This window comes from Xiphias gladius, chromosome 2 (assembly GCF_016859285.1).
Source record: "Xiphias gladius isolate SHS-SW01 ecotype Sanya breed wild chromosome 2, ASM1685928v1, whole genome shotgun sequence".
Taxonomy (NCBI): Eukaryota; Metazoa; Chordata; class Actinopteri; order Istiophoriformes; family Xiphiidae; genus Xiphias; species Xiphias gladius.
This window is the reverse complement of record NC_053401.1, coordinates 2,724,741-2,752,008: the sequence shown is the minus strand read 5'-3', so window position 1 is coordinate 2,752,008 and position 27,268 is coordinate 2,724,741. Positions and strand designations below refer to the sequence as shown.

Below are 27,268 nucleotides of genomic sequence, written 5' to 3'. Positions count from 1 at the left end.
ACACGTGGTGGAAGTTGGTTTATCAGAAATGGGTTTAAAGTAAATGTCATTAAACAACACTTTACTCATGAAGTGCTGTCTGAGTGTCAATATTAGTTTTTATTTTTATACAAGAAGTCATAATAGTAAGCTACTTAATATATGTATATATAAATGGGTGGGGGCATTTGAACGGGCTTTTTTTCTCCAAAAAAATTATTAATTTTCTTTCAATATTAACTATGACTTTTTTCTTGAATAATCACAAGTTTTTTTCTTAAAAACATTGTTTTTTTTAAAAATATTAATAACTTAAGCCATGAAAACTCAATTGTATCGTCTTTACAATTCAATTAGATGGAAGCTATCACACGCTTTCAAGATTTATCTGCTGGCTGCCGTTTGTTATCATTTTAAAACAGTGAAACCCCAAATCTGACCATGCAGGTGACTGGCAGCATCGACACCTCTACAGTACCGGTATTATTAGAGCTTGCTCCAAATACAGTTTACACTAAACCACTACAGGAAACACAGGCTTTTATTTAGCAAAAAACATTAACACAATTCCGAAAGACAATGGCGATTCAAACTTCAAACTGCGCGCGTATATGAGTTCATGGCTGTAAATCGTAGCCCAGTGGATCGAGTCCTCGGTCCAGCAGAGAGAGCGACGACTCCCTCAACTTCTGCAGAAACCTCCTCAGCTCCTCTTTGGAGAAAACCTGAATTTGCGGGAGAGAGGGAGGAAGAGAGAAACAAACGGACCATAAAATCCACGACCTGATGAAGACGGGCAACCAGCAAACCATCAACATTATCCAAGAAGGAAACAAGAACCTTGAAGGACACGGACCCGTATTTAACAAACTGCTAAAATTGAAAATCTGGACTTCGGTGAAATATACTCTTACTCACAAACGTAAGAATGAACGTTATTTGTCAGATTTCTTAAAACTTAAAAATGCTCTTAAACGTTAGAGAGCTCCAGAGAAAAGCAACTAATCCTCTCATTTGAGAAACTGGAACAAGAGGCGCCTTTTTTTTTTTGTGGTATTTTTTCACAATTTTTGCTTGGAAAAATTACTGAAATAATTAATCTATATAAAAGTTAACTATTCCTAAATGACAAACAGCCATGACGTTAACAGCTCGATGAAGCCAGTAACGGTCCGTGTCCGGAGCCCGTGGTTACCTGGTAGAGACGGTGCTGGTCAGATGAGATGATGTCAGCGAGTCGCAGCGCCTCCTGGTGTCTGGAGGAGCTCTGCAACACGCTGAGCAGCAAGAAGCTGAGGCGAGGCAGACACAGGGAACGCAACGCCGCCATCTGGTGGCTGCGCTCCGAATCCTGCTCTGAGTCCTGAAAGCGCAACCAAACAAACCATTTACTAACCATCAAATGAGGAAGCAATCGATTAATCGATGCTAGATGTCAATTAGACAAAAAAATCCAATCAATTCTGGACATGATGGATTTAAGATTCATCATCAAATGTTCATTTTTTTTTTTTTTTTTTTTTCTACTTGAGAACAATCTTTTCGCTCTTTTTGAAGTTACCACATTGTCTTTGACCAACCTGCGATGGTCAGACCTACGAACTCTGCCCCTAAAAAGTTCCCGAACCTTCAGAAAGCACCACATTGGCCTGAATATAGGGCGACCCCGATTATGAGACCAAGACAGGTTTTGCCTCTTGGTTCCACAAAGGGTTCTCGGAGCTGTGGGAGAGTTCCCGCGTTGGAAGGAACCTAAAGTGTGGTTCATGTAACCTGTCTGTTGTCGACCATCCACCCTCCATCGACGAACAGCAGCACGTTGTAGATTCTCTCTTTCACATCTTCAGTCAGAACGTCCAGGCGGCACGACCAGGCAGCCAGGGAGGCCTGACACACACACACACACACAAAAAGGAGGACCCACTCATAAACAAATGTTCCATAGCTCTGCAGGAGGTCAGACACTCCACAAGGTACCTTTAAGTGAAGGATCTAAGTACTTCTTCCACCACTGGTAACTGAGCAGAGACCCTGACTAATAACCTTAACCTTATCATAGTTCCAGATAAGGTGTATTGATGAAAATGCACTGGAGTAATTATTGAGTTTGTTTGTTTATTTTTTTTTAATTAAAAAACTATCTATAGATAAGAAAAAGCATGGACCAAATGTATGTGTGTGTGTGTGTGTGTGTGTGTGTGTGTGTGTGTGTGTGTGTGTGTGTGTGTGTGTGTGTGTGTGTGTGTGTGTGTGTGTGTGTGTGTGTGTGTGTGTGTGTGTGTGTGTGTGTGTGTGTGTGTGTGTGTGTGTGTGTGTGTGTGTGTGTGTGTGTGTGTGTGTGTGTGTGTGTGTGTGTGTGTGTGTGTGTGTGTGTGTGTGTGTGTGTGTGTGTGTGTGTGTGTGTGTGTGTGTGTGTGTGTGTGTGTGTGTGTGTGTGTGTGTGTGTGTGTGTGTGTGTGTGTGTGTGTGTGTGTGTGTGTGTGTGTGTGTGTGTGTGTGTGTGTGTGTGTGTGTGTGTGTGTGTGTGTGTGTGTGTGTGTGTGTGTGTGTGTGTGTGTGTGTGTGTGTGTGTGTGTGTGTGTGTGTGTGTGTGTGTGTGTGTGTGTGTGTGTGTGTGTGTGTGTGTGTGTGTGTGTGTGTGTGTGTGTGTGTGTGTGTGTGTGTGTGTGTGTGTGTGTGTGTGTGTGTGTGTGTGTGTGTGTGTGTGTGTGTGTGTGTGTGTGTGTGTGTGTGTGTGTGTGTGTGTGTGTGTGTGTGTGTGTGTGTGTGTGTGTGTGTGTGTGTGTGTGTGTGTGTGTGTGTGTGTGTGTGTGTGTGTGTGTGTGTGTGTGTGTGTGTGTGTGTGTGTGTGTGTGTGTGTGTGTGTGTGTGTGTGTGTGTGTGTGTGTGTGTGTGTGTGTGTGTGTGTGTGTGTGTGTGTGTGTGTGTGTGTGTGTGTGTGTGTGTGTGTGTGTGTGTGTGTGTGTGTGTGTGTGTGTGTGTGTGTGTGTGTGTGTGTGTGTGTGTGTGTGTGTGTGTGTGTGTGTGTGTGTGTGTGTGTGTGTGTGTGTGTGTGTGTGTGTGTGTGTGTGTGTGTGTGTGTGTGTGTGTGTGTGTGTGTGTGTGTGTGTGTGTGTGTGTGTGTGTGTGTGTGTGTGTGTGTGTGTGTGTGTGTGTGTGTGTGTGTGTGTGTGTGTGTGTGTGTGTGTGTGTGTGTGTGTGTGTGTGTGTGTGTGTGTGTGTGTGTGTGTGTGTGTGTGTGTGTGTGTGTGTGTGTGTGTGTGTGTGTGTGTGTGTGTGTGTGTGTGTGTGTGTGTGTGTGTGTGTGTGTGTGTGTGTGTGTGTGTGTGTGTGTGTGTGTGTGTGTGTGTGTGTGTGTGTGTGTGTGTGTGTGTGTGTGTGTGTGTGTGTGTGTGTGTGTGTGTGTGTGTGTGTGTGTGTGTGTGTGTGTGTGTGTGTGTGTGTGTGTGTGTGTGTGTGTGTGTGTGTGTGTGTGTGTGTGTGTGTGTGTGTGTGTGTGTGTGTGTGTGTGTGTGTGTGTGTGTGTGTGTGTGTGTGTGTGTGTGTGTGTGTGTGTGTGTGTGTGTGTGTGTGTGTGTGTGTGTGTGTGTGTGTGTGTGTGTGTGTGTGTGTGTGTGTGTGTGTGTGTGTGTGTGTGTGTGTGTGTGTGTGTGTGTGTGTGTGTGTGTGTGTGTGTGTGTGTGTGTGTGTGTGTGTGTGTGTGTGTGTGTGTGTGTGTGTGTGTGTGTGTGTGTGTGTGTGTGTGTGTGTGTGTCAGCAGCCAGTCGATAACATCGATCTTCCTTTGGTCCTCCTATCAAAGCACAGCATTACCGTAACTCCGCCCAGCTCTACTAATACCACGAACGGTGCGTACCACTGTGCTAATGTTCCACCCTGAATTTAGTTTTGCTCTTTTTTTCTTTCGATGAAAAATGTTCATTAGTTTTTGTTAGATATTGGTCGTTTGATTTTTCTCAGTTTTCATCGATTAAGTTTCTAACGTTCTAACTGAATTTCTAACTCTTTAGTCTCATAAGCCCTCTGAGGATAAACCTGTCCACGTCTCTCATGTGCACAGTTATCATGTGCTACGGGTGTTGTTCTCCTTATTTACCTGTTCATACTGCAATCAGAGAGGTTACGCAATTTAACACGCCATTAGTGTGCCCATCAGGGGGTGTTGACTGAAAGTGTTAACACCTTTCATCAAAGTTTTTGTTTTCAAAGGTTATTTTGTATTTAGTCTCATTTGCGTAGTGGAAAAAATGTGCAAATATTTTTCACCCTGACAACTCAATCTTGCCTTCTCGCAATACGTTATAGTCTAATGTATCCTTGTTTAAATGACTGTAATATCACAAGGGCACGTACATGTTCCTCACATCCTAACAACCTGTCTGTAGTACAAAAGAAATTTTTTTTTTTAGACTGGCTTCCTCTTCTCATTGACATGAATCATCAACTGCTCTTTTTCCTCGATAATTTTGACTGTGCGCTAAATGTCCGGCAAACTACAGACTTGAATGTTTATCTATACAAAATTTATTTCAGCACTCACTGGTACCTTTTTTCTCCCGACTAATTAAGTCAATCAATATCTCACTAGACAGTCTGAACATCTCCATCTTCCTTTATGTTCCAGTAATGTGGCTAAATTTTCATTTAGAGACGGAGGTGCTGTTTTGTGGAATTCATTCATTCCCTCATCAGCTTTGTTTACTCTTTTTTTTCTTTACTGTGTAGTAATCTTTCTATCCCGTATTATATTTTAATTGAATATAATTCTGTTTATCTTGGCTTAAGTGTTTAGGTTCTTTTACAAGCTTTTAGACTCCCACCTGTCCTGCACAAGCTCTAGTTCACTTCAGATTCAAGTAGGCCTCTTTTTAGTATATGTGGGTAAAAGTGTGTTTATATGTTTGGGAGTGTCTTGTGTGAACATATATATTTTTAATAATATTAATTCTATTTTTCATTGTGCGAATGTGGACAGAATGACCGCTGTTTGGTTTTTACTCACGTACCTTCTTGTAGTTCCTGCCCCAAGCGTTTGGGGATTTGTGAATGCATTAAACTCGTAGTCTCTCCCTCTGATCTCCACCACCAGCTTAGTTATCGCAGCGACATCCAGACCTACATAAACAAAAACAAACATTCAGTTCTCTCTCAGTAATAATGTTGGTTGTCGTACTGGCCTCAGTGTGTATGTTTAACTGTGTGTTTTTCCGTCTCACGGCCGGTGCTTGACTGCAGGCATAAAGGCGAACTCCGCTAATTAGCCGGTCTCCAGGAAATGGCTGATACTGAGCCGTGGCGAGCTCCGCTGGTAGCTGGCCGACGTAGCTCGCCACGAGGTCAGTCTGCTGATCCCGAACCAGGAGGGAGACGTACGCCTTCAGCACATCCACGCATACACGCAAACCTCCTCCTTAGGGAGGGAGAGAGAGAGACAGATGGAGAGACAAACAGGTCAGTGAACATTGACGTGATAAATCTGCCCGAAAACAAACAAACAAACAAACCAACAAAATCTTCGCTTCTGATTTTCAAACTACAAAAATAATGCTAATTCGACAAAACCTTCTGAATAACTTTTTTTTCCTTTTTAAACAGTGTAAAACCCAAAATACTTCCACTAACTGCATCTCAGATGCTTCAGTGTCGCCATTATTTCGTCCGCACAGCTTTGCTCAATAGTCTCCTCCTCCATTTTTATTAATTAGCTTAGTTTACTGAGAGGTCAATGACCTTTTGTAGCCCATTCAGACAGCCTACCATTCACTTCTCAAGGCTGAGAACTAATTAACATTATTTGCATTCTTCACATATTATCACTAAACCGGGTGACTTTCACTTTGTCGGCCTGGAATCAGATTTGTCATCTTTTCACCCAACCACGTAATACATATGTTACTGATGATATAATCTATAATCATCAGCTTGTTACACAATAACAAGGCCATTTCAAGGAAAACTGGCCTGTGTGTGACAGTGTAACTAACCAAATGAGTCTCCACTTTGACCCTGGTTTAGAAGAAGGGATACCGTATGAGCGCACATTTTGAACGGCCGCACACAGACAGCTTCCGTTATATCATACCGTTATAAACACACAGCAAAACCCACATACCAACACACTATGACCAGTCACCGCGAATATCGTAACAGGAACATGAGCACCTGACCCCGGTACGGTGCAGGAGAGGTGATCTAATTAGCGCCTTAATTAGCGAGTGCTGTAAAAAAAAAGCCTCTTATGTTCTTCCAGCCCTATCAGTCCTTCACTCTGTATGTTACGTTAGAAAACTTCTAAAATATTTGCTAAAATGTGGGCGTCGAGTGATCGTGTTGCTGAAACGTGAGAGGTCCGCAGGGGGCATGCAACAGGTCAGGCTAGCTACTACAGATGGTCTGTTGAGCTTAAAGGATGTAAATTTTGAACTATTTTTACCTTCAGCGCCAAACCCAGAGAGCGGAAAAAAAGCAGGAGGTGAGTCATGAAACGCAGCAGGTGGGAGGGGAGGGGCTTAGTGGCTGTCAGCCAATCAGAAAACTCCTCCAACAGACCTGAGAGAGAGAGAGAGACAGAGAGTTTGAGGTTCAGCGTTAGGAGTAGTATTTTAGAAACCTTAAGTTAAAATGATAATAATAATAATGTAATTTGATTTTTTTCCCCCCCTATTTTCTTCCTTCCTGTGTTTGTCAAAGGGCAGGTCTCAAATGTCAGAGGTGGCGGGGTGGGCGGGCCGTCTTACCGTCCAGGTCGCCCAGGATGACAAACTTCTGGATGACGTGGTAATGCTCTCTCGTCTCCTCCAACACCCTCTGCACGCACAAACAGAAAGAGGCTGGGTTTGTATTGGGTTCAGCCACGTGACTTTGATGCTCACCGAACACATTCAGCCAGTGTGTGTGTGTGTGTGTGTGTGTGTGTGTGTGTGTGTGTGTGTTTCACCTTCGATTCCGAGGCTTGAAGCTCCTCAAACACCTTTTCCATGGTCCAACTGAGGAGACAGACAGACAGCGAAATGATCAGGGAAAAATTAGGTGCGTTTTTCACCCACAACACAGGTTCATCTATAAAACCAGATAGTGATGCATCCTATGGCTGAGCAGCCTGGATGCATCAGGCCCAAAAGCTGTAATAAATTACAACTAACTGAAAGCTCACCTCTTCAAAGAGGTTGGTAATTCTCCATCTAGTAACAAAATGACTTTATTTTACTTTAGGAGGCACTGTCCACTCAGTACAGCCGGATGATGGAAACTAACTTTTAAATTCTAACTGCCGCTGTATATAATTAATGAGAGGAGAGTTCTCATCACTGAAGCCTTTTCTCCACAGAAGAAGTACAGTAAAATGTTAAACCCAGATTTATGTATCTTCTCTTTCTGTCACAGACACATACTGTCCCCTGTCAGACTGTTGAAGCCGTAAAAAAACAAAAAACAAACAAAAAAACCCCCAATTGTCTGTGACAGTCAGCGTTTTTAAGGCTTCAGCCCTTTTGAGCTCATCATCTGTGACAGCTGTGAGTCTTGGCCGTTTGACAGATTTTTTCTCCCTGCTTCATTTCTGCTGTAAAGACGTCGGGGACGACGCCGCAAACTCGTTTTCGCTCGTCAGGGAATTTATTTCCTCCGTGGCAGCGAAACACATTACGCCAACCTTCAGAAACTCCCGCAGGTTAAACTGGACTAACGAAACAGTTTTAGGGCTGATTAACTCTAAAAAAGACTCACTATAAACTGACTGAAAACACTGGGTAGCCTAGCAGCATTTAGGCTACAAACAACCCATAATTCAACACTGTCTGTAGAAGACCATGTTACGCTGGAACTCCCTCCATTCAAAAAGAAATACTTGATGTAGTCAACACATAATTGTCTCAGCCTCAAATAATAAGACAACCTCCATTTTTTCAAAGCTAATTTCCAGAAAAAAAAAAAAAAAAAAAGCCTTATATTCGGACCGATACAGTATCGCTGTGTGCGCGTATGCGTCGTACTTGGCCTCCAGGTATTCCCGTGGCAGTGTCTCCACTTCCTGGTGGGCCATACCCGATGACATCAGATCCTTTTCAACCAGCGAGTCGACCATCACTCTGAAGTATGCCCACACGCAGTCCTCCCATGATTCACACACTGCCAGGAGCTGACAAACACACACACACACACAGTTAATGTATATTACCTACTACCACCAGGTGGATCTCTACAAACTAATGCGCTGGCTGATTATTTTATTGCTTTTATTGCAGTGGCAGAGTCAAACTGAACACATTTGGGCAGAAGGAAAGCAGAGGCGTTTGTGTTGATCGATGCTTGGGCAAAGGGTTCATCAAGTTCAAACTGTACTGAGATGTGTATTCACTGTGGGGTTAATTGGTCAGACACACTATGACAGCTTTAAAACATGTTTGACTTTACTGTAGCCAGAAAACAGCGGGCACTTGTAGCTGGAGCACCTCAGAGACTCAACAAGCGGACTAGGTACAGGGTTCAGGTTCTCAACTGTGACCCTGCCCTGACTTCTGGTCCTAAAACTAAATCGGTCCTTTCATTTATTGAGCGCCAGGGTAGCACACACAGAATCACACATTAACACAAACTCGTGACATTACCGGTTTGAGGTTCCCACTCAGGCTGGCGTAGATCGCTCGCTCATATCTGTTTAACTGCTCCTGAAACACACACACACACACACACACACACAGCAGGTTAACACTGTACGATGTTCTCTTCCTTCCTCTTTGGAGTCTTTTCACAAGATGCACTGGGACTCCTGTTTGTGCAGGCATGTTAGATGTGTCAAACAAACATGCCGTTTTGTTTGCGGACTGTACGCTGTATCTCCATTGACCTACAGGGATCAGCTTTCCTGTGTGTGTGTGTGTGTGTGTGTGTGTGTCGCACCTCCTCAGCCATTCTCCAGCAGCAGGCCTTCCAGATTCCTCTTTGAGGGTTTCCTTCGACCGGCTGCAACTCTATACTACCTGCAGAGAGAAATGAAAGAGATGCGGAGTCATTCAGAGAGGAAATGGTGGCTATACAGAGGTACAGTGACAAGCAAATGTTAAGATACGAACAGCCTTCAGTGGAGGCAGAGCAGTGGCGTGAAGGTGATGAGTAGGGCTGAATGACCAATTGTGAAATTGAAAGATTTGAAATAGTGCCGTTTTCAAATCACAGGAGATGTGATCTCAGTTATAAATTACATAATTAATTGAGTCTTAAACTGTAGCGGGTGAAAGTTTTTGTTAATTTACTCAAAACTAATCAATAATAACCCTGAGGGTTGGCTAAAAAACGCAGAACTAAAACTCCCGGCTGTTGTCTGGTTAGTAGGTGGGTCTGTGGACGACGTCATCGGGAGACGTGCCCGCGTACTTACAGACTGCGACGAGAAAACTCAGAGGGTTACCTGAGGTCATGTTGGGATCGTGGTAGAGTTTCCAGCCTTCTAGAGTTGCTGCTCTCCAGGCCTGACCGCAGCGTTTACACAGCCTCTGAGCCTAAACACACACACACGCACGCACACACACACACAAGGACAAAAAACACACGACATCATGCATCGATTCTGCTTTCATTTATCCTTTAGTCACATGAAGTGGTCAGTCCCCCATTACATACACTGGAAGATCATTAAGAGGATCTTTTAGTGGCTGGTATGAACAGGAAGAATGATTACAGAAAATAAAACCTGTTTCAGTGCACTTGACTATTGTTTGACTTATCCTCCAATGGCGACACATTTTTCTGTTGCCGATCTGACGGTTGTTATTAATTTGATTATATTGCCCCTCTACATACAATATGAACCGGAATGTGTCTCTCTCTCCTCCCCCCTGTCTGTTTGACTGTCTCCCTACCTCCTCGGTCATCCCCGCTCTGATCAGGTTGAACAGGTTCTTCAGCAGTCGGGCGTCGTCCTCTCTGTCCAGGTCAGCCAGGGGGCGCTGCTGCCGTAGAGGAGCATCTGGGTCCTGGACGCACGCGCACAAGCACACACACATTATCTATGTATATATGAACAATAGGGATGAGGAGGTTTGCGTTGTCTTGGTAACAGGCCTCACCAGTTCGGTGACGAGAGGAACAGTGAAGGCAGCGCCGCTCTTCCTCCTCATCTTCAGTGCATGAAGAGTGTTCTCCCTGCGAGAGAGAGAGAGACACACACACACACACAAACACACACACACACACTTTTCTGTGATACTCCCCTGGTACTTAAATTTTACTCTAGCAGGAATCCGCTGATGATCGTAGCACACAATATATAGACTTGATATTTAAAGACAGACAGACGGATGGGAACTCACCAGCAGACGTTTTTGGCGTAGTATTCTATATTATCAGAAAAATCTCCAATCTGATCCTTGGCGATGCACTCCAGCCAATCAACGACCAGCTGCAACACAGTGACCAGACAGTGAACAACTGGCAACAGGTGAGTTTCCGTCCACCTCTTTTTTTATGCGCATTTTGAAATATTTGACCATTTGAAATATCACCAAAAGAGTTTTTACGCGTGGCTGAGGTGGAAGAGTTGGGGTATCGATAGAAGTAAAATGTGACAAAGGGCAATGGAAACAAACTTAGCAAACAGATCATGACGTACATGAGGCATGTGACTTAAACGTCCACTGGAGAGGCAAAAATATCAGATCTACGTGGAGCAGTGACGAGACTGTCACTTTCCTCGGGTTAACGCATGAAACGAACGTAAATGTTCTATTTCCATCATGTTTTGTACATAGTTTTTGAAAAGTTCTATGACCCAACATTTACACCATTCGCTGTAGTTTTCTCCAACAACCATCTGTGAATGTTCGTATGATGACACTGAGCCATCCTTCTCTTACAATCTGAGAAGTGGACTCAGAAGGTGAACCAACCGTAGGTAGCTTGAGGAAAAAGCAGAACATGCAGTCAGTGTGTGTGTGTGTGTGTGTGTGTGTGTTGTTGTGTGCGTGACTGGTACCTGACTCTGTCGTATGACAGCATCCCGCTGAAAAAGCTGCTCCACCACAACCTTCTCACTCTCGCTGGGAACCTACCAACACATACAACACAGACAGAGATGCAAACACAATTTTAATCTTCACAGCCACCGGAAGCCTCCGTGTCCTGCTTTTGGCCTGTGACTTCATCAAGGCTGAACGACAATGTGTGTGTTAGGAGAGTGTGTTTTTGTGCTGGAATTGCTTCAGGCAGTGACCATCACAGAGGGAAAGTCAAAAAAGTGTGTATGCAGCACATTAAAAGCAGATGTGTACGTCAGAGTGTGGAGTCGAGATGTGGATTCTGTTGTTCAACTGTTACTCAATTTCAGAAAATGTATGTAGACCGAATAACTCAACAGTATGAGCTTGACGAGTGATAACTGTGCTAGGTCCTTTGTCGGTGGTTGCATATGTGTGTGTTTTGGTGCGTGTATCGAGGCACACAACACCAAGGCCACACGTGGCAGACCAATTTGTTACTTGTTTTGAGAAGGGGGCGGGTGAGATAAGATTTTCCTTCTCCCTCCTCCTTTTCGATCATGAACTGTGTATTATGTTGTCACCGATTGTAGCAGGGAGATGATGCGTCAATGCTGTGTTCACAACTGGTTTCTGCTGCCCCCAGGTGGCCAAAAGGAAAATCAGTTATTGCAGGTTCACGAGTGTGTGTTTTGTGTCAGCGGCCCGCACTCATAAACTGTCACTCACAACCATGTCTGTCATGATGTCATCTTCCAGCGCCAACTGGACCCGATCCCTGCAGAAACAGACAGGTGATCAATCGGAGACAAGCAGACAGCAGGTCAGGCAGACAGACGGATGGACAGGCAGTCCTTCAGGAAGACCGGTACCTGTAGAGCGAGGTGATGAGTCTCCAGGAGCAGTTCTCCTGCTGCAGCAGCCAGCGGACTCCTGCTGTTTTACTGTTCTGACCCGCTCTGAGGACCACAGACTGCAGCACGTCCACCTGTAATATGGTGAGCTGAGTAATTAAACTGCCAAGGTCGGCTCATTAGTGATCTTTAGAGGAGCTGGTAGTGGGTGTATTATTGGAAATCAGCCAGCCGTTTCCCTGTGTCCAGTGTTTGTGCAAAGCTGAGCTTAACGGCCGCTGGCTGTAGCTTCATAGTAAACTGACAGACGTGAGAGTGGTGTCAGTCTTCTCCTTTAACTCTCCGCCGTAACGCGAATAAGCATATTTCCTAAAATGTCCGACTACTTAAAGCAGTTTTGTATTAACCTTGTAACACTGCTATTGGTCCATCTCAACCACTACTTTTATACCTGTGAGGACCCTCTTTGACAACATATTACCTGGCCCCTGACCCTAACCATCACAACTCAATGCCTAACCCCAGCCCTGGTTCCAAACTCACTTAAGGGAAACCTTAACCTAAACTTACGAGTACTCCACCGATTTATCATTGCACTTCTGTAACACTGTCAGACTCACGATGGATAGATTAAAACAAAAAGGATCAAAATCACTGCAGCAAAACCAGAGATATCACCTTTTTTTTTTATTCTATCCATTCTTCTTCCTTGTCAAAACCTAGCCTTTAAAATACCCACAATGCAACTCAATCGAGATTCAGGTGCGTAACGCTAGTAGCGTCCTGTACCTTAATATTATGAAGGGAGACGGCTGCTGTGTGGTCGCTAGGTTCCACTAACTTTTTAATGGGAACTACCTAAATTAACAGAGTAGGACACAAACTCAACACATCTCTGTTTTAACGCCTTTTCACTTTCTGGTGTATCAAAATTATTTGCATCAATATATATGTCGCATAAACAGATCGCTTCTCTAACAGTTAGCGGCAGAAGTTGGATTTGATGGTTCAGCTTCAGAATTCATGCTAAAATGTCTAGTATCATAAAATCCTGCGGTTGCTCTGCTTTGCTTTCACACCACAAAACAAGCTGTTTGATTGACAGTTTTCCCACCAGACAAAACAAACCAAACTAAATGGAAAAACACACCAGAGCAAAACTGAACTGCACCAAACAGGTTAAGGGTCAAAGCTCCCTAAAACTCAAACCGGTGCTCATAAAGATTAGATCAACAAGAGCACACGCACTCACACAAAACCTACCTTGTCCTGGCAGAGTGTCTGGTAATCCTCCAGCAGCTCAAACACCGCAGAGGAAGAGTGTTTCAGAAAAGACGCAAGGAACTCTGGGAAAAGACTGGCAGCGGCTGAAAAGATCAAAAACTGCAGCGTTAACGGACAGGAGTACTGCGAACTAACACTGCAGAGTGACAGGGGTGCGTTTGTTTCACTGACCGGCCTCTCCTGGGTCGTCGTCCTTCAGTAGGGCTGAGCTGAGGTTGGTGATGTCCTCTGTGAAGAAGCTGGTGTTCTCCAGTCCGGAAACAGGGGAGGTGTACATGCTGTTGGTCCAATCACTGTCGTCCAAGTTCTGGACACACAGAAACACACCGTAATCAATCATAGATTCTTCATGTAACTTGTCACACTGTGTTTTGTCTGCTGACTTCTGCAGCACTTGAAGCTCCATAATGTGAAATTCTCCTTTATACTCCTGGGTGTCATTTTTGCCCACAGATGGAGCGGAACAGGTAGTCCTATGAGGCAATTTAGGGGCGTTGATTCTACTCCTGATCAAATCTCATGAATGCGCACCTCCTCGTGAACAGGTGGCGCTCATCAGGTTGAACCGGCGATTTATCCCAAGTCTGTCCGCTTTCTCCAGCGCGTATGCTGAATCCTATAGTTATATGTGTGTCTCATTTCTGGACGCACAAAGGAAAACTTTGAGTACAGACAAAGATTTTTTGAAAGCACGTTAATTATATTTTTACGTCTTGGATCTGCATGAAACTCCGCCGGTTCAATCGTCATCTGTCCAAATGATTAACCACTGGGTTAAAAAATAGATTTTTAACGCAGTTTTCGTGTCCACTGGAACCAGCAACCCTTCCCACGTCACAACTCAATGAGTGTGTGTTTGTGTCTCACCATACTGCTGAGTGCGTTCCTTGGCGTGTGTGTGTATCGAGGCGTTCGACCTCCGGGAGCCAAAATGGAGGAAACATCTGGAACCCTGGGAGTTACTGAGAAAGAGACAGAGAGATGAGACAGGATTGGGGATTTAGTCAAACATGGAGCTCTTTGATAGTAGAGGTTGATCAATAATCAGCTTGAAATCAGGCTTGATAACAGCTGATGTGAAGGATGACTATCAGAACCAGGGTGTGTGTGTGTGTTTGTGTGTGTGTGTGTGTCCTACCAGCCTGTCTGAACAGTGAAGCAGGAGTGGTCCTCAGCAGGGAGCGGGCTGGTGTTACCGTGGAAACGACAGGGCTGCCATTGCCGGGTGTAGGGACTGAGACGAGCGGTCAGGAAAACAACAACAACAAAAGAAAGAATCCTAGGTATCCATCTCAAAGCATACACAGCTTAGTAAATGAAATGTGTCAGCCAGAGTGCCAAAAGGTAACGAACCACAAACAGAGACGGCAAACTATTTTTACAGTCGTCATTGTGAGTGGCGGAGCCGGCCATTCCTGGGCTGGTTTAGCTGTCTTCACAAGTGCAAGGGATTCATAGGAAACGATGCGTCGTGTAATCCAGCGTTACCGTTTTTCTCCTTGATAACAGCCTCACTGGTCACCGTTCACTCTCCTACAGCTGTATCAGAGCTGAATTAAGTTACTGCTAACGCTAACCCGACATTTATGACTGCTGCTGCTTCACATTGAAAGCATTCAACTGGCGAAAGACCGGGTTGGCCCCTTTTGCGAAGCAGTCACGGGAAACAATGTATTTGTCACTGAGGTTAGTGCTCACCAAGATCACTCAACAAAAATGTGTCAATAAAAGACGACATGGAGGAATTTTTTAAATCATTGGATCAGTTTTAAATCTGTTTGGGTGTGATGAAACAGTAAGGTGGCAGCATGAAATCAGATCAGTTGTTTGGTTGCATTGGTATTTCTGACAAGTTGCTGCTTAAAGAGTATTTTCTGGAGTGTTATGTAGTAGTATGGAGACTGGCACACGTGTGTGCATTTACACATTGAAAAAAAATGACCTCCGTGATCTGATTTCTGTTTCACAGCGACTCTCAGGTGTTACCACGGACCCGACCACCACAAATTAAGTCTCAACCTATGAAAAACACTGTTAAAGCTCTATGCACCGATGAGTCAATTCACAAACTCTAAAATAAAACAGAATAATCAACTCTGAGTGAGCCACATAAATAGAGCACTACACCTACAAAAGAAATGTAAGGTTACTGAGTAAACTGATTTTGCCCTTTCCAAACCTAAGATGAACCAGACTACTAGAAATTTCATCCATCATCCTCTGCTACTGATGTTATCCTAAAGCTTTTATAAGACTCGTTTTCAGTGTTACTCTTCCAGATCTGGAGGGTTTCTTCCCAGTCAATGATCACCACTGTTATTGTTTTTACTAAAACCGTCAACAGCAACGGGTCTGCCTGACGCCGAGCACACCACCCACACAGTAACACACTCAATCTCCCAGAGGGAGGGATACAGGCCACCTTCTTCCTCCGCCTGCGGGCAGCGATCGTCACCTCGTCGTCTCGAACCACAGGAGATGGCAGCTCACTCTGACCCCTGGAAGACAAAACCGGTGCATACATGTCAAGCACTGACATAAAAACAGGTTAGTTTTTTAAGAAGCCTTTTTTTCCCCAGTGTTTAATTTTGTCTCACACAAAGCAGTTTCTCAAAAACTTTGCCCAAAATCAAAATAAGGAGATATCTAATTAAAGAATGAGAACATGAGGCCCAGCATTCAAAGCCGACAGCAGAAAATACTGATTTCTTTTAATATATATATATATATATATATATATATATATATATATATAAAATCAGCAATGGTGAATCAACACCTGTCTAAAACAATATCAATGAAAAAAACTGAACATTGCGACCTTCACGAAGGAGGATTTATTGCAGGATTGTTGTATTGGACTGTATTATTTTTAGGTAGTTGTATCTAATAAACTTCCAACTGAGTGTCTAGTACTATAACATTGACAGGCGATATTTCGCTGCATTGAGTACTTTTTCTTTTCAATACTTTCAGTACGTTTTCCTGATAATTCCTCTGTACTTTTACTCGAGTAACATAGAGTGTGGTATTAGTACTTTTTACTCGAGTACTTCTTCCACTACTGAGTTTATGTCAACACAGCACAGACCAGGCAACACTTAGCCTGTTAGCATCAGCACTGATTATGAACGGGAACGTTAGCATTGCTAGCATCGTTAGCCCCAGCTAGCACGGCAAACTAACCCGACTCGGGCCAGCCGGCTGGATAACCAGCTACCGGCTAGAAGCGCGGTTCACACACATAACCAAAAATGAAGATGTGTGAACGCGTATTAAAGTGTAACAACTGTAACATAATATATTTTACCAGTCCATGGTAGTGAGCTGTCAATTCCCGCTTCACGAGGTTTAACAGGGGGTCCTCTTCTTCTTCTTGTGACTTGCCACTCTTCTTCTTCTTTTGAATTTCCGGCAAACAGGATGCCCGGCGGCACATCGCTGCCCCCCCACGGTTCGTCAATTGTACCATTATGGGAAGGCTCTTCCATTTGTGAAATGGCTAAAAACCTATTAAAACTCAACTGTTAAGCGCTGGTTTTGGGCAATAATAAACTGTAAATAATGTCAACAAATAGCTGCTATTTGAAGCTACAGGACCATAAAAGACATTGCCACATTGTTTGTAGTCCTTTTGTGTCTCTTTGTGGTCATTTCGTGTCTCCTTTTAACCGTTCTACATCTCTTTTAGTCATTTGATGTCCCTTTTTAGTTCTTTATACATCTTTTTGTCACTTAACGTGTCTTTTTATTCATTCAATGTCTACTTGTAGTGGTTTCCCCACTCTTTCTAGTTGTTTTATGACACCATTCAGTCGTTTTACATCTTCTTTTAGTCATTTACGTCTCTTCTTAATAATTTAATGTCTCTTTCTAGTGCTTTTTACTCAGTATAGGTCTCTCTTTAATCATTTGACACCTCTTTTTAGTCACCTAACGTCTCTTTTTAGTTGTTTTACGTCTTATTTTAGTCGTAAAATACTGAAATCTACTTCCAGCGTGGGTAAGGTCCATGGTGGCACACTTGACCAGTACATTAAAGACGTCATCCCGGTGGGGAAGCTGGAACTTCTCCCTGTTGCAGCTTCTCAATTCATTCATTCATCTTGAAAATAAAGCACCCTTTCTTCCTTTCGACTCCTCCCCGCTCCCATACATTTTCAAGCACTGCTTTTCCTGGATGTTCCCCTTGATGACCCCTCAACTGAATGAACCCATTTCCCTGCGGCGTTTCTTCCACCTCTACCAGTAAAGCTGAGATGGGCTTTTATACGGCCCCAGAGCGTTACCCCCACAGCATCTTTGCCTGTTCTGCAGCCAGTCTCTTGATTTCTGATTTGATTAACCGATCAAAAATAATCAGCAACAATTAGGCTAGTCGATCAATGGCCGAGGGCCTTCTTAAGCAAAAACGGTTTCTCCAGTGGGAATGCTGTCTGAATTTTCTCTGTCTGCGATGATGGTAAAATGAATTTTTGGGGGGTTTTTGGACTGTTGACCTGGACAAAACAAAACATTTGAGGGTTTGATCTCGGGAGCATTTAGGAGCCAGTATTGGGTGTCTTTCAATTTAATCAGTAGGTTTATTAACAATGAAGATAATTGTTTTGCTGCAGCCCTAATCAGCGTTAGCTTTGACTGACAGAGAAATAGTGATTTATAATAAACATTGCGTCTGCATCTTTACTACAAATAGTGCTTTGTCCTTTATTGCCTTATGTTTGATTGGTGTTAAATTTGTTGTTTTTTTTTACGAGAATATTTAAAGTTAATAAACATACAGATTAAATGTTAACTAAGTCACAACCGTGAAGTACCAGACGATCTCTGCTCCCCCTGCGCCCTCCGGTCCGCCAGGAGCCGCTGTTGCTCGACACACGCGCGTTAGGCGGCGATAAACACGGAGGAAACAGGAACACGCAGGGCGGTTGTTAGCCAGAGATCACGGCTGCGCACAGCGGGACGAGCAGGGAAGAAGATCCCCCCGGTACAGCGGCTGGGATTCCTCACTGCAAAGAAAAGTACGGGAATCGGAGCTCCGACTGCCGGGGAGAGGCGCGCGAACGGCCCGGTGACTCGCGGGTGGTTGTTTGGCCGGAGTGAGACAGGCGGAGCAAGGCACGGAAGGGGAGACGCAGGGAGACAGATGGGAAGATGGAGACCCCAGGTAAACTTTTCTTATTGCGTGGCAGAGTGAGAGACAGACAGACAGACAGACAGTGAGGCAGCAGTCTCGTCTTGGTGACATGAACCGAGTGCGTTGCATTCAGACCGACCTAAAACCGTAAAGCCGAGTTAACCCTAACAGCAACACATGTCATCTGACCTGTCATCTACTTTTTAAACCTGCATTGGTTGCATTTTATCGGCAGTTGGTTCACGTTGAAGCCAGTTAGTCTTCTGAGCATCACCGCCGAACTTCGTTTAAAAAAAGTGTTATTTTGCGGTTAACCGTTCCGATCCTCAATATGCTCACTTACCTGTGTTGTTAGAGTTACTGGTGAAAACAGAGATGGAAAGGTATTTAACTACAGTTAAATAGTGCTGTACTTAAGTATCCATTTTAGGTACTTTTACTTTACTCGAGTATTACAATTTTACACTAGGCTACGTTACTCCACTACATTTTAGAGGCAGGTTTTGTACATTTTATTTCACTAGATTTATTTGACAGCTACAGTGACAACTGATTTAGCAAGTTTTACATACAACAAAAAACGTTTTCAGCAAATTTGAGTGAAACTATCAAATAGAAAACACAAAAAAATGTCCATTTCAGTATTATATTATTATATTATATTTGGTGCTGCAACTAATGATTATTTTCATTATCAATTCATCTGCAGATTTTTTTTCTCGATTAATTGTTTAGTCTATGAAACATTAAAAAAAACAAAACAACAAACCCCAAATATTTAGTTTACAATGATATATCAGAAGGAAAAGCAGCAATTGTTCATTTTTTAGAGGTTGAAATCCGCAAATATTTGGTTTTGGTTTTTTTCACTGTTTTTGTCTGAAACGATTAATCGATTATCAAAATAGTTGCTGATTGTTTTCCTGTTTGTTGACTGACGATTAATCGTTTCAGCCCTATTGACATTATTGTATTTTTTTATGTTGGAGCTGGTGAAAGTGAAAATAAAAACAATACAAGCTAATGTATTTACGGTATGGTAGTTTAGTCTGTCACAAAGCATCGCATTTTATAACCTGATCATACATTTTGTGTGTGAAATCTGAATTTGCAAAGTAACTTGTAACTGAAGCTGTAAATGTAGTGACGTAGAAGTGTAAAATAGCATAAAATAGTAAAAAAAAGCACGAGTATGTCAGATTTGTACTTCAGTACAGTACTTGAGTAAATGTACTTATTATCCTCCATTGCCAAACAGTCTAAGTAGTTATCATTAGCCCCACCTCCACCAACTATAACATGAACACGCTGCGTACACAGTAATGCACAGTGAATAAATTTACGCAGTAAATAATATTATAATAATAGAATATTATAATACTGAAATGGGCAATTCTGCTGCATTATGTGTAGTTTTTGGTACCTTAACTACACTCTGCTGACAATACTCTAGGTTTTTGAATGCAGGACTTTTACTTATAACAGAGTATTTTTACATTTAAGTATTACTTATTTTACTAAAGTAAAACTTATATTGAATAATTCTTCCACTACTAGGTCAAAATAAGACTAGCCTGTAGAAGATTTTGCAAACCATTGACGTGCTTTCAATATCGTTATTGATCTCAAAAATCCAGCATCGTTCGTATTTCTGTTCCTAAGTTGCTGATTTTCGCCGTTGAAGCGGTCGTGCTTCATGAGCAGCACCTTGAAAATACAGCAAATTAAGCATCAAATGATCATCGTCATATTTGCGCCATAGCTATTACATAAAGCTTCGGGAAACAAACTATCATGTAAGGTTTATCATGTCAGAGTATTCACGTGATCCTCTGAAGGGGATCGTGTTTAATATGGCTGACGTTTTAGACTTTTCAAACTTCTCTTTCTCTGTTTTTTTTGCAGTGTGAACAGCTAGCTCACCAAAGTTAAACAAAGCTTGGCTCGGGTAAGCTAAGCTAGGAAACTTCCATAACCATGGCTGACAGGCTGTTTAGTTTTTCAGCCAACAGGCGCATTGTCGCAGGGCTGCTGGTCAACCTGCTGTCCTCCATTTGCATTGTCTTCATCAACAAGTGGATCTATGTACACTATGGCTTCCCCAACATGACCCTGACCCTCGTTCACTTTGTGGTCACCTGGCTGGGACTCTACATCTGCCAAAAAATGGACGTTTTCTCCCCAAAAAGCCTCCCGGTTCGTAGGATTGTGTGGCTGGCCCTGAGCTTCTGCGGGTTCGTGGCCTTCACCAACCTTTCCCTGCAGAATAACTCGATAGGCACGTACCAGCTGGCTAAAGCCATGACCACACCCGTCATCATCCTCATCCAGACCACCTACTACAAGAAGACCTTCTCCACCAAGATCAAACTGACACTGGTAAGGAAAGCTTAAGTCATCTCTTCTTTACGGTAATCTGAATGTGGTAGCTGGCAGAAGTATAGCCTTGGGTTGGGGCCAGTTCTTGGGTTCAGCCAGGTTGGGTCTTAAAGACACGGGTATAATCTGGGTTTGTGTCTCAGGCTTAGATTCTCTCATTCTCAGAATAATATATGTGTAAATGTCTCTGTGGGTCGTCACAGAGAAAAGTGCTATAGGGAAACATGAGCGTCAAGCAAGCGGATTTGTTGGCCCACTTCCGGTCGGGTGCTAGATTTGTAAAACACTACCTTAAGTAGGTGTTTGTTCTCTCCGAGGCAGTTTCAGGGCTTCTTGTAAAAGTCTTGAAGGTCCCTAGGGGTCTTAGTTGGTTTTCAGGAAAAACATGTTCTTGTTCTTCTGTAATTTATGACATTGTGATGAGCTGCAAAAGGTGGTTTTGTTGTTGTTGTTTTTGATTTTTTTACTTTTGCCTGTCTGTTTCTTTGCCCTTGTGTATCCCCAGGTGCCCATAACATTAGGGGTGATATTGAACTCATACTATGATGTGCGGTTCAACCTGCTGGGGACAGTGTTTGCCGCGCTGGGTGTTATGGTGACATCACTTTACCAAGTGGTGAGTAAATATACACCCTGAAATGAATTGTCTCCGAGACAAGAAAGACAAAGTGGTTTTTGTGAAATGGAAACGATTAAGTCATTTTTTCTCTCTCTACCCGTCTGTCTCTCTGCCTTTCTGTCCCTCTTCCTCAGTGGGTTGGGGCTAAGCAGCATGAGCTTCAGGTGAACTCCATGCAGCTTCTGTACTATCAGGTATGGCTCAAGACCAGAGACAGATAAAATGAACAGTAACAGTAGTAGCAGTAGTAGTAGTAGTAGTAGTGGTAACGCTTTATAATATAATATTATAATATTACCGTAGCAGCAATTTAATAGAATATTAATACCATGACTATAACAGTAGGGCCATTTAATACTCTGAAAGAGATATCAGGAAATATTCGTCTTTATGTGGGACTTGACTTGGGACCTACTGGATTTAACCTGGGTCTTGATTTGGGTCAGGTTCCCTTTCACTTCGGGCTTTACGTGGGACATTTGCCTTGACTTGGGACTTGTTGACTTTGACCTGGGACTTGATTTGGGACTTGCCTTGGGAGGAACTGCTTCTGACAGATGGGGTAAAATGGTCAAAGGGCTACGAATCCAAAATGCATTCATTGGCTCCGACATGGGACGGATGCAGATCAGCTCAAGGCATCCCTAAATATTAGTACCGTGACTGTAATAGATGCATGTTATATTAATACGTAATGAGATGTTACGACTAATGTTAACACAGTGACTGTCCTGTCAGGCTCCCCTGTCATCAGGTTTCCTGGTCTGTATTGTTCCTTTCTTTGAGCCGCTGACTGGAGACGGAGGAATATTTGGACCCTGGTCCCTGCCTGCTCTGGTCAGACTCAACATGACGCACGCAAACACACGACACACACTTAGTTAGAACACATATTTAGCACACACACATGCAAAGCTCCATATTCTGTAGTCGGGCACAAGGATTTGGGTGAAATGTCTAACTGCGGTTCTGATGACAAATATTGAGAATGTTGTGTATATAAGTTAAACTCCAGAATTTGGTTGCACCAGCTTTTCATAAATCCATCCTTGTTTGTAAAGTGCTTCCTAAGTTCTTAGTAACTACTAGCTAGTTTCTAACTAGCGAATAGCTAAATTGGGTTGCATCAATTGTTAGAGACGTCTTAGCTAGTAAACCCTTTGGTAATGTTTAAATTGTTTACTATGGATGCGTTTCCACCACACAAACATCCCCCAGGTAACAGGAAACGTTTAAGAAACCTGCTTTCCACGGGATTGGCTAGTTTTACCCCCAAAAAAGTCCCTCCTCAGGGGGGGGCAGGACTTTCTGAAGGTTCAGGAACTTTCGGGTTGGAGCTTGCAGCACTGAAAGTTGCTGATTGGTCTAGTACGCTAGCGTTTCTGCAGAACTTTTTATGCACCCGCCATTTTTTTTAAGAATCCGCAACTCGAAAAACATATTGTTTTGCTTGTAGTTTGTGGCCGATGTGGTGAGGTGAAAGGCGACCATCACGCTTCTGATACGACAGTGGGCTAATTTGCCTAATCCTCCCGTGGCTTTGGCCCTGCTGTGGAAACACAAATCACAAGGTGCTGGAGGAACTTTTTCCTCTGGGAAAGTTCCTGGACATTAGTTCCTGGGTAATTAAAGTTCCTGGAATGTCCGGTGGAAAATCATTAGTTACTATACATATCATCAGTTATACGTAAATTTCGACACAGGAAGCACTTAACTTACGCTAGGCTAAGTCTGAATTTAGGAATAGCTGACGCAACTGGCTCCAGGCTTTTATTGTAAAGGCCCTGATTTTGTTCATTGTCACGTTGTAACCGTGTTGTCCTTTTGTTGCCTAGGTGACAGTTCTGTTCTCAGGTTTGGTGGCGTTCTTGGTCAACCTGTCCATCTACTGGATCATTGGAAACACGTCAGCTGTCACGTATCCTTAAATACACAGGGGCCCAAAGTGGCCACTTAGGGTCTGAAGGGTTTTGGGGGTGTTTAGCAGACTTCTAGAGACCGAGGATCGGTTTTTACCGGTCTGTAAGGTTCCAGGTTCATTTGGGCAGGTGTGAGGGCTTCTTAAAGCAATTAAAGGACTTTGTTGGTTTTGTGATTTAAGGGGTTTCAGGGCTTTCAAGGAAGTTTCACGATTCCTTGGGTAGGTTTTAGGGCTTTGTAATGAGCTTTCTAATCTTTTAAAATTGATTTCAGAAATTCTTGATGAGATCTTTTTGTTCTCCTTGAGGGGTTCTTTGGTTTCCTTGGGGGCTTTGAGGGTTTTGTGGCAAACCTTTCTAGTCTGGTCTTTGTTCTCTGGAGAGTTTATGAGGAGGATTTTAATCGTACTGAAGGGGTTGCTGAACTTCTTGAGCAGATCTTTGGCGTTCTTGTAGAGGTTTGTGGGGGAGTTAAGGGGTGTAGTCTTCATCTTCTTTAGGAGGTTTTAGGTGTTTTTGAAAGGTTTTTTTTGGGTTTATCATTTATTAAAGGTTCCTGGTGGTCTTCAAGAAATAATTTTAGATATTACATGAATTATTTTAGATGAGTTTCAAATGTGTCGTTGTTCACCTGACTCTAGTTCACAGCTACAACATGTTTGGTCATTTTAAATTCTGCATCACCCTGATTGGAGGATACCTGCTCTTCCATGACCCGCTGTCACTCAACCAAGTGAGTCCCACTGTGCTGCTCTGATGATTCAAACCAGCAACCTCCAATCCCACATGTATTTTCCCAAGACCCTCTTTTGTTCACCTGTCTTTCTGTCTTCCTGTCTTACATTCAGGCATTGGGGATCCTCTGTACTCTGGCAGGTATCCTGTCATACACTCACTTCAAGCTGGTCGAACAGGAGGAGGGGAAGAGCCGCCTGGCTCAAAGACCATAGGGTGACTTACCTCTCAATCAACTGCACGAACTCCTGCCATTGGCTGCCCACAGTGTGACTGGCGGCAGAAACCTCCTTATATATTTTTATATTTTATTATGAGTATTTTTTAGGAGAGTAAAGAATTTAACCATGGTTCCCAGACAGGATAAATGTGTACGACATGCTGCTGTTTGCGGCGTGCTGTCGACAGGTTGAATCAAAAGGAGACTACAGGGTGGGCACAGTTATGGACTGTGAAAAACCCTTTGAGCAAGGCACCAAACCGGTGGCAGGCGCTGCCTTGAAAACAATATAATAAAAGTAATCATATGAGTAAAATAATAATAGTAATTTTTGTTGCTAGTTCAGTTCGTCCAGCAGAAAACAAAGGCAGCTCAACGCACGCGCCCGAAGCGAAATATTTCAACACAGTACATCCTCTTCCGCGTGTTTATGCTTTTAGATACTCAGACCGGCTACAATGTTGAAAAATGTTCACATCTGTGAAAGCAGGCATCAAGGCAGAAGAAGTGGATGAGAATCTCTTAATAACCAAGCCTACTGGATTTGTTTAGGCAAACTGTATGTACCTGCTGTTTCTCTTTTCCCATAAACCCCCTCTATAAGGCCTTATCTGTAAGGGATTTGTCATTGAATGTAAACATTTTTGCTTTAACTTTACAGTAAATAGCTGAGCTTGTAATAAGTTTTTTTTTTTTTTTTTTTTTGGCTGCATCATTATTAATGTCCACACAGAAAATGAGGGACTGTCCCCTGTTTTCACTAAGGCCACCTGCCAAAGTAAAAGAGAGGGACTGTCACCTTTTTTTTTTTTTTTTTTACAGGTGTTTGTAGTCAGTAAAAGTTAAACCATGGTTATTTACACACAAAGACCTTGACACTGACTCAGAATGATAGTCAAACTGTTTTAAACTGAGTGTTTATGGTCTGCAGCATTTAAATTTCTACTTTTGAAATGCTCTTTGTCTCGTTCAGTATTATTCTAATTTATTATTTTTTTTTTTTATTTAACAGTTTTTGAAAGAACCTAATAAATTTTGATGACTGCCGCTGTGAGTGTGAGGAATCTGCTCATACCCACTAAAGTGGGACTTAATGATTTTTTTTTTAATTTTTTTTTTTCCCTCTTGTGCAAACATTTTAGATGTAAACCTACACCCAGGATCACAGGTGCTTAGGGACAGGCAGGTGGTGCGGAGGTCAAAGTTTGGCATGTGATTGATCCCAGCTGAGATCTGTTGTGTATTTTAATAATTTAAAAAGTGTTACCTCCGGTCATTTTACTGCTGAAATAAAACTAATCTTACGCTCCCGCAGTGATGCTTTGTTCCAGGAACCAGCAAAGCATCTTCGCATTGACTGGACAATGTATCTGCCTGTGATGTACCGCAGCCTCGCCATGTATAGTCTGACTGCACCATGACAGAGATTCACTATTTTCATTTCACTTAACTGTATTGAACATGTTCAGTCTGCTGAATAAAACTGATTTAGTGACTTTACAGTTGTTTGAATTATTTCTCTGTTGATTGACAGGTTGTCGAGAGTTTCCACTGATACAGACATGCAGTGGCGGGACAAGTATTCAGATCCTTTTTCCTAAATAAAAGTATCAGTGCATTAGTTCAAAAATGGACCATTATAAGTAAAGGCCCTACACTTATATCTCTGCTTGGGTAAAAGTACAGAAAAATAAAGTAAATTATCAAAGTAATGCACAAAAACCATTTTACTGTTGTAGCTGCTCAAGGTGGAGCTGCAGTAGTTTTAACTTCTTTATATACGGTTAGTATTTTAGTCTGGTGGTTCCCAACCTAGGAGTCAGGTCCCTCCAAAGGGTCACGAGGTAAATCTGCGGGGTCATGAGATGATTAATGGGAGAAGAAAGTAAAAACAGAGTTCTGCACAAATGGTCTTGGACTTTTCTCCAATCTTTGCTCTTTTTTTTTAAATGAAATATTTGAGAATTTTACTACTTTGTAAGCACAGCACTGGAGTAAATGTACCTTGTTATTCTTCGTCGCTGCAGACATGTCGTGGAGGTCTGTGATGTTTAGGACTGTCAGGTGGCTACGGGCCCTTGACTTTCAGAGGCCCTGTAACAGTAACACATCAGTAAACCTGCTGTAGCTGGATTACTTTCATTCATTATAACCACACCTGAAACGTAGTTTTCCAGTGAACGGCTCTCCTGTGTAGCTGTGCTGTGGCTCCGAGCTGAGCTTTCAGTACCACCGTGTGTGTGTGTGTGTGTCTGTGTGTGTCTGTCATCCACACTGTGTCAATAAAACCTGAGTTCACACACAAGAGAGAGGCTGTGCTGGGAGAAAATTTCAGATGAACGAATGAGTGGAAAGAGTGTGTGTTTAAAAGTATCTGTAATCTCCTGAGGAATCTGAATCAGAGCTGCTGTGAAACACCTCACAAAGAATCTGTTCTGTTTCTGCTGAAGGAACTGTTTTAATTTCAGTTCAATTACATAAGTTCTGTTTAGTTTGATTTACCACCATACCCCAGTACTAATAATACCCCCGTGGAAAATTCTTACTCAAGTACAACTACTACCAATGCTTATATAATTAGTGGTGGAGGAAGTATTCACATCTTTACCTTTGTAAAAATAGCCATACTGCAATGTAAAAATACTCCTTTACAAGTAAAAGTGCTGCATTGAAAATGTAATTTAAGTAAGAGTACATAAGTATGATTATCAAAAAGTATCAAAAGTAAAAGTCACCATGATACAGAAAAATGGCCCCTAAGTATGCAATACTTTTATAAATATATATATCTTATAATATGGGATTATTATTACTCATATTAATTTGTAAGTAGAAATTTTCCTTCGTAGTTGATCGAAGTGGATCTAGTTTTAACTATATTCTATATGTAATTAAATCTTTAATAATGTAACATTCATATCATATACATATATAAATATAATATCAATAGATAAATATTGATATGGCATAAATAATATTGTTAGTTTAAAAGCTTTTCATATATATGTACATATACATGCATGTGTGTGTGTGTGTGTGTTTGTATATAAGTATTTATGAAAACCACTCATACAAGTCAGACACTTGTATAGTATAGATTTAATTTTCACTTTTAAACAACGTCGGTGTTACTCCGTGAACGCACCATTTGCGTTCATGAATGAATAATTTT

The 27,268-nt window shown here is 42.5% G+C and overlaps 2 protein-coding genes across 3 annotated transcripts; one reads left to right on the top strand and one right to left on the bottom strand.

The window, feature by feature from the left end:
- Positions 1-502: 502 nt before the first annotated feature.
- nup107 (nucleoporin 107) lies at positions 503-16,510 on the bottom strand. The gene is made up of 24 exons (XM_040152685.1): positions 16,398-16,510; positions 15,503-15,585; positions 14,226-14,321; positions 13,955-14,049; positions 13,259-13,394; positions 13,067-13,170; positions 11,822-11,937; positions 11,679-11,727; positions 10,949-11,020; positions 10,287-10,375; positions 10,044-10,119; positions 9,837-9,950; positions 9,386-9,476; positions 8,878-8,957; positions 8,586-8,645; positions 7,971-8,116; positions 6,917-6,965; positions 6,717-6,786; positions 6,413-6,528; positions 5,378-5,389; positions 4,076-4,084; positions 1,753-1,866; positions 1,175-1,342; positions 503-704 (listed from the first exon to the last, which is right to left on the bottom strand). The coding sequence occupies exons 1-24, from the start codon at positions 16,403-16,405 to the stop codon at positions 597-599; spliced, it is 2,061 nt and encodes a 686-aa protein (XP_040008619.1). The 5' UTR covers positions 16,406-16,510; the 3' UTR covers positions 503-596.
- Positions 16,511-18,027: 1,517 nt separating this feature from the next.
- slc35e3 (solute carrier family 35 member E3) lies at positions 18,028-25,583 on the top strand. Of its 2 annotated transcripts, XM_040140574.1 has the most exons (9): positions 18,028-18,254; positions 20,130-20,603; positions 21,109-21,219; positions 21,357-21,416; positions 21,961-22,059; positions 23,058-23,140; positions 23,790-23,874; positions 23,990-24,092; positions 25,412-25,583. In XM_040140574.1, the coding sequence occupies exons 2-8, from the start codon at positions 20,202-20,204 to the stop codon at positions 24,089-24,091; spliced, it is 942 nt and encodes a 313-aa protein (XP_039996508.1). In that variant the 5' UTR covers positions 18,028-18,254; positions 20,130-20,201; the 3' UTR covers position 24,092; positions 25,412-25,583. The 2 variants fall into 2 exon arrangements, with proteins under 2 accessions (XP_039996508.1, XP_039996499.1); XM_040140565.1 differs by lacking the exon at positions 25,412-25,583 and having other exon boundaries at positions 23,990-24,763.
- Positions 25,584-27,268: the final 1,685 nt, after the last annotated feature.